At 50.8% G+C, this 7,500-nt stretch overlaps 1 protein-coding gene across 1 annotated transcript in view; it reads left to right on the plus strand.

The window, feature by feature from the left end:
• The window catches only part of ripor2 (RHO family interacting cell polarization regulator 2), a gene marked incomplete at both ends in the record, with an annotated part of 43,297 nt that overhangs the window by 27,065 nt on the left and 8,732 nt on the right, over positions 1-7,500 (plus strand). Inside the window, 7 exon segments of the mRNA XM_080859017.1 lie at positions 350-500; positions 1,301-1,338; positions 1,340-1,364; positions 1,786-1,829; positions 3,463-3,588; positions 5,080-5,228; positions 6,366-6,495. Of these exon segments, the coding sequence (XP_080715143.1) occupies positions 350-500; positions 1,301-1,338; positions 1,340-1,364; positions 1,786-1,829; positions 3,463-3,588; positions 5,080-5,228; positions 6,366-6,495 (663 nt within the window).

The following is a 7,500-nucleotide window of genomic DNA, read 5'->3' on the forward strand; positions in this document are numbered from 1 at the left end:
GGTGTATGTGTGTTTGTGTGTGGATGGGTGTGTGACTTTGTGTGTGTGTGTGTGTGTGTGTGTGTGTGTGTGTGTGTGTGTGTGTGTGTGTGTGTGTGTGTGTGTGTGAGAGGGTCTGTGTGTGTGGATGGGTGTATGTGTGTTTGTGTGTTGATGGGTGTGTGATTGTGTGTGTGTGTGTATGTTCATGTATGTCTATGTATGTGTGTGTATATTAGTTTGTAAGAAAGTGTGTACGGTAAACCTGGGTGTGAAAGTGTGTGTATTTAACCTTGTCTGTGTGTGTGTGTGTGTGTGTGTGTGTGTGTGTGTGTGTGTGTGTGTGTGTGTGTGTGTGTTCTCCCCCCAGGTGGACGAGCTGTATGAGGGCTTCTGCATCCAGAGACGTCTGCGTGACGGAGCCAGTAGGATGAAGCAGGCCTTCACCTCCTCCCCCTCCAGCAAGAGCACCAGAGAGAGCCTGGCAGAGGTCACCCGCAGATACAAAGAGTACAACAGAGGTACACACACACACACACAGACACACACACCACACACACACACACTGTCGCAGCCCAGCTCTCAGCAAGACGCAACAAAGGGAATTTCAAATCACGTTCTCTATTAACTCTTTTAAATTACAAACCAATGTAGTCAAAATGAACAGAAAATGGTCTCTCTCTCCAGCACTCTCCTAAGCACTGCTCAAACTAGCCTAACAATTTGCACCTGAGCTTGCAATCAGTGGATGCCGACCTCACTAGTCCCCAGAGCACCTCCCCAGGATCCTAGAGAGCCTGCGCTGTATAGGCCTGGTAAGGGGATTCACCACTGATTAAACTAAGTGGGATCCCAAGAGCAGCTTGGGCTACCACAACACACACACACAACACACACACTCTCACACACACACACACACACACACACACACACACACAGACACACGCCGCTGACTTCTGGTGCCCCTGGAGTGTGTGTTCTGTGTCTATGAGAACAGTTCCTCATCTCATAGTTCCTCTTCCTCCTCTGCAGAACATGAGCACGTTTGAGTGTGTGTGTGTGTGTGTGTGTGTGTGTGTGTGTGTGTGTGTGTGTGTGTGTGTGTGTGTGTGTGTGTGTGTGTGTGTCTCTGTGGGTCTCCGCTGATTTCTTCCTCCTCTGCAGAACATGAGCACGTTTGAGTGTGTGTGTGTGTGTGTGTGTGTGGTGTGTGTGTGTGTGTGTGTGTGTGTGTGTGTGTGTGTGTGTGTGTGTGTGTGTGTGTGTGTGTGTGTGTGTGTGTTTCTCTGTGGGTCTCCGCTGATTTCTTCCTCCTCTACAGACATGAGCACGTTTGAGGGGGAACTGGAGAATCTGCTGGGGGGAGTTCCACATCAAGATGAGAGGTAACACACACACACGCACACACACACACGTGCACGCACACACACACACACACACAGTGCCTCCTGTTCAGCAGGAGTCTTTAGAAGCACAAACACACACTGTGTGTGTATGTGGATATGTGAAGGGTGCAGAGGAAACACACTTTCATTTTTGTCAGTTTCATTGACACACTCGTCCCCCTACAGTCTGTGTGCTCAGTATTGTTGCTCTGTTGTCTTATCTGTAGTCCTGAGTCAATGCGTAAAATGAGTAATTGTTGAGTAATTGAGTAACCCTCCCCCCCCCCCCCCCCCCCCCCCCCCAGTGTAAGCAACTGCTCTCTCAACCCCCCCCCTGTAGTCCTGAGTAAATGCTGAGTAATCAGTTGAGTAACGACATTTGAGTAACCCTCCCCCCCCCCCCCCCCCCCCCTCTCTCCAGGTCTGGCTGGGTTTGCTCGTCTCTGTCCAGGGGATCAGTATGAGGTTAGTGACCTGAACCCTCTCTCTATCCTCTCTCTCTCTCTCCCTCATTCCCTCCCTCTCTCTCTGCCCGTCATCCCTCCCTCTCCTCTCTCTCTCCCTCATCCCTCCCTCTCTCTCTCTCTCCTCATCCCTCTCTCTCTCTCCCTCATCCCTCCTCTCTCTCATCTCCCCTCAATCCCTCCCTCTCTCTCTCTCTCCCTCATCCCTCCCTCTCCCTCTCTCTCTCCCTCATCCCCTCCCTCTCTCTCTCTCTCATCTCTCCCTCATCCCTCTCTCTCTCCCTCATCCCTCTCTCTCTCTCTCCCTCATCCCTCTCTCTCCTCATCCCTCTCTCTCCTCTCTCTCTCCCTCATCCCTCCCCCCTCATCTCCTCATCCCCTTCTCTCTCTCTCTCTCCTCATCCCTCCTCTCTCTCTCTCCCTCATCCCTCCCTCTCCCTCTCTCTCTCCTCATCCCTCCCTCTCTCTCTCTCTCTCCATCATCCCTCTCTCCTCTCTCCCTCATACCCTCCCTCATACCTCTCTCTCTCATCTCCTCATCCCTCATTCCCTCATCCCTCCCTCTCCCTCTCTCTCTCCCTCATCCCTCTTTCTCTCTCTCTCTCTCTTCTCCTCCTCCTCCCTCCCTCTCTCTCTCTATCTCTCTCCCTCATCTCTCTCTCTCTCCCTCATCTCTCTCTCTCTCTCTCTCTGTCATGGAACTCAGTATCAGGTGAAATGAGCTGAACACTCCACACATTGAGTCCCCTCACCTGCTACCCTGCCCTCGCATCACTGTGTGTGATCTCTCTCTCAAACACACACACACACACACACACACACACACACACACACACACACACACACACACACACACGTAATCATGTTTTCTGCTAGCAAACGCAGGTGGCAGCGATGCTGAGCTCACAAGCACCTCACTGGCCTTATAAAACACACACACGCACGCGCACACACTTACATGCACACGGACGCACACGGACACACACACACACGCAAATATGCACACACACAGCACACACACACACTCTGCTCCATCACCGACCAAAAGCACACACTTCAGAGCAGAATCCCGGGCTGTTTATAAACACACACTGACTGCCTCACACACACACACTCGGTGTCCCAGAGCCCTGCCTGTGATTGGCTGTGCTGTTAGAATGCCGCTGGCACATTGATTAGTGAGCACATTATCACGCTAATGTTAGCTTCACGCTTTAATCCCATCCCTCCCTCTCTCTCTGTTTACCCATCTCTCTCCCTCTCTCGCTCTTTTTCCCATCTCTCTCTCTCTCTCTCCATCTGTCTCTATCGCTCTTTTTCTACCTTCCCCCTCTTTATCTTTCTCCATCCACCATCCCTCATTTTATCCCCCTCCTCTTACATCCCCCTCTCTCTCCCTCCCCTCTCTCTTTTTCTCTCTAACCTGCTCTCTCTCTCTCTCTCTCTCCTCCTCTCTCCCTCTCTCTCTCTCTCTTTCTCTCCTCTCTCTCTCTCTCACTCACCTCTCTCTCTCTCTCTCCCTCTCCTCCTCTCTCTCTCTCTCTCCTCCTCTCTCTCTCTCTCTTCTCTCCTCACTCTCTCTCTCTCTCACTCACCTCTCTCTCTCTCTCTCTCTCTCTCTCTCTCTCTGTCAGATCTTCATGCGGTACGGTCGTCAGCGCTGGAAGCTGAAGGGGCGTATCGAGGCTAACTCCCGTCAGAGCTGGGATGGAGAAGAGATGATCTTCATGCCCCTCGTCACGGACCTCATCTCCATCAAGGTGCGTTTCCCCCCCTCCTCTTCCTCCCCTCCTCTTCTCCCCCTCTTCCTCCTCCTCCTCTTCCTCCTCGTCACGGACCTCATCTCAATCAAGGTGCGTTTCCCCTCCTCCTCCTCCTCCTCCTCCTCTTCTCCCCCTCTTCCTCCTCCTCCTCTTCCTCCTCGTCACGGACCTCATCTCAATCAAGGTGCGTTTCCCCTCCTCCTCCTCCTCCTCCTCCTCTTCTCCCCCTCCTCCCCTCCCCCTCCTCTTCCTCCTCCTCGTCACGGACCTCATCTCAATCAAGGTGCGTTTCCCCTCCTCCTCTTCCTCCTCGTCACGGACCTCATCTCCATCAAGGTGCTGTGTCCCTTCTCCTCTTCCTCCCCTCCTCCTCCTCGTCCTCGTCCTCCTCCCCCTCCTCTTCCTCCTCCTCCTCCTCCCTCCTCCTCTTCCTCCTCCTCCTCCTCTTCCTCTTCCCCCTCCTTCCCTCCTCTTCCTCCTCTTCATCGTCCTCCTCCTCTTCCTCCTCCTCTTCCTCATCCCCCTCCTCTTCCTCCTCCTCTTCCTCATCCCACCTCCTCCTCCTCCTCCTCCTCCTCCTCTTCATCGGGTATCTTGTGCAACCTGAACTAAGAACTTCATAGAAGACTTCACACACAGTTTCAAGTTCAATGTAAAGTGGAGCAAGAGCGTCATGCTGAACCCAACCCCTCTACTATGTGTTAGTCATGGACCAATCAGCACTCTCTATAGTCATGTCACACGTCATCGACCAATCAGCACTCTCTATAGTCATGACACACGTCATCGACCAATCAGCACTCTCTATAGTCATGTCACACGTCATGGACCAATCAGCACTCTCTATAGTCATGTCACGTGTCATGGACCAATCAGCACTCTCTATAGTCATGTCACGTGTCATGGACCAATCAGCACTCTCTATAGTCATGTCACACGTCATGGACCAATCAGCACTCTCTATAGTCATGTCACACGTCATCGACCAATCAGCACTCTCTATAGTCATGTCACACGTCATGGACCAATCAGCACTCTCTATAGTCATGTCACACGTCATCGACCAATCAGCACTCTCTATAGTCATGTCACACGTCATCGACTGCTCGTGGGCAGTGTGATCTGTGTGTGTGTGTGTGTGTGTGTGTGTGTATAGTCATGTAACGTGTGTGTGTGTGTGTGTGTGTGTGTGACTGACTCAGGTGACGGAGCTGAAGGGGCTGGCCACACATGTGCTCGTGGGCAGTGTGATCTGTGTGTGTGTGTGTGTGTGTGTGTGTGTGTGTGTATAGTCATGTAACGTGTGTGTGTGTGTGTGTGTGTGTGTGTGTGTGTGACTGACTCAGGTGACGGAGCTGAAGGGGCTGGCCACACATGTGCTCGTGGGCAGTGTGATCTGTGTGTGTGTGTGTGTGTGTGTATAGTCATGTAACGTGTGTGTGTGTGTGTGTGTGTGTGTGTGTGTGTGTGTGTGTGTGACTGACTCAGGTGACAGAGCTGAAGGGGCTGGCCACACATGTGCTCGTGGGCAGTGTGATCTGCGAGACCAAGGACCTCTTCACCGCCATGCCTCAGGTGGTGGCCGTGGACGTCAACGACCTGGGCACCATCAAGCTCAACCTGGAGGTCACCTGGTAGTGAGTATTAGAGACCCAACACACACACACACACACACACACACACACACACAGTAGTCCCACCCCTCACCTTGGGCACCATCAAGCTCAACCTAGAGGTCACCTGGTAGTGAGTATTAGAGACCCAACACACACACACACACACACACACACACACACACACACACAGTAGTCCCACCCCTAACCCTAACCCTGGGCATCATCAAGCTCAACCTGGAGGTCACCTGGTAGTGAGTATTAGAGTCATGAGGAGCAACAGTATTTTTATTTTTTAGACTTTTTTGCCTTTAATCGATAGTGCAGTTAAGAGTGGGACAGGAAATGAGAGGGAGACAAGGAGTAATGACATCGGGCCGGATTCAAATCCGAGCCTCCATGGGCGTCAAGCTCGAATGTGGTCAGGGCTACTGCTTGCGCCACAGTGCCCCCCAGGAGCAACAGTATTCATTAAATTAATGAAGTGAAGTTAATTAAGTTTTTTTGAGAGTCACAGCTACAGGATGGTTGGGGTTGGATGCATCAGCCTCTCAGCCAACAGCCCCAGTACCCTGATAACTAAAGAACACCATAGAAAGCAGTGGTACAGATCTAGACCACCATAGATATAACTGAAGAACAGTGAACACCATAGAAAGCAGTGGAAGAGATCTAGACCACCACAGAGATTACTGGAGAACAGTGAACACCATAGAAAGCAGTGGAACAGATCTAGACCACCATAGAGATTACTGGAGAACAGTGAACACAGCAGAGAGAAAAAAAAGTTTCCCTCTTCCTGCTCACATTAGAACAGAAAGCCTTACTCTGATGTCGCTGTGGCTCAGTGATACAATCCTCCATCTACCACACAGATGGCAACTGAGTCAAGTGCTGCCATCTATTGGTGCACTGTGGAACAACATGCTCTCTTTAGCAGCAAATACCCACATTAAAATGCAACCTGTAGGAATGGAGTAGTTGGACTGGTAGTGTGTGTGTGTGTGTGTGTGTGTGTGTGTGTGTGTGTGTGTGTGTGTGTGTGTGTGTGTGTGTGTGTGTGTGTGTGTGTGTGTGTGTGTGTGTGTGTGTATGTCTCTGACTATTCTAGTGTACAAGCTTAGGTCTCATGTCTGTCCTCTCATGTCTCTCTGTCCCCAGCCCGTTCGACGTGGAGGACCTGACGCTGTCCTCGGGGAACGTCAGCAAGGCCACCGCCCTGCAGAGACGAGTGTCTGTCTACAGCCAGGGGACACCCGAGACGCCCACCTTCCAGGACACCTCCTTCTTCGTAAGTCCCCACAGCAGGCTCCCGTCCCTGGGCAGGGCAGGAGGGCTGGGCTGGGTGTCTGGAGCCCTGAGTGCCGCTGTTAATGTTAGTTAAATGGAGTTGAGTGGAGTTGAGTGGAATTAAATGGATTTCAATGGAGTTGAATGGAGTTGAATGGAGTTTAATGGATAGTTGGATGGAGTTGAATGGAGTTGAATGGAGTTGAGTGGAATTGTATGGAGTTGAATGGAGTTGAGTGGAATTGAATGGAGTTAAATGGATTTGAGTGGAGGTGAATGGAGTTGAATGGAGTTGAATGGAGTTAAATGGTTTGAGTGGAGTTGAGTGGAATTGAGTGGAGTTGAGTGGAGTTGAATGGAGCTGAATGGAGTTGAATGGAGTTGAATGGATAGTTGGATTGAGTTAAATGGAGTTGAGTGGAATTGAATGGAGTTAAATGGATTTGAGTGGAGGTGAATGGAGTTGAATGGAGTTAAATGGATTTGAGTGGAATTGAATGGAGTTGAATGGAATTAAACGGAGTTGAATAGTTTGAATGGAGTTAAATGGAGTTGAGTGGAGTTTAGTGGAGTTAAAAGGATTTGAGTGGAGTTGAATGGAGTTAAATGGGGTTAAATGGAGTTAAATGGATGGTTAGATGTGAACGTAGCAGTCTTGGCTTCAGAGTCCTGGCCTTATCATGCTGATATGAAAGGTTAGGGTTAGAGTTATACAGTTTTGCACACATGTATTGTGTCACATGTAAAGCCTGATGCTGAAGCTTTGTGTAGAATATCGTGTGTGTTATTGCAGAGCTCTGTTGGCAGTCTTTGTCTGGCTGTGTGTGTGTGTGCTTTTGAACCATGATACCGACTCACTTGACCTCTGAACCCCAAACCCCTGACCCTCTCCTGTGTGCAGCCCAGCCTGTCTTGTCCCATGCTGGCTTGTCCTGGTGTGTTGTGTTTGTACCAGAAGCCTACGCCTGCACCTGACTAACCTTTACTAACAGCCTTCCCCAATACC

Source organism: Sprattus sprattus (genome assembly GCF_963457725.1).
Source record: "Sprattus sprattus genome assembly, chromosome: 20".
Taxonomy (NCBI): domain Eukaryota; kingdom Metazoa; phylum Chordata; class Actinopteri; order Clupeiformes; family Clupeidae; genus Sprattus; species Sprattus sprattus.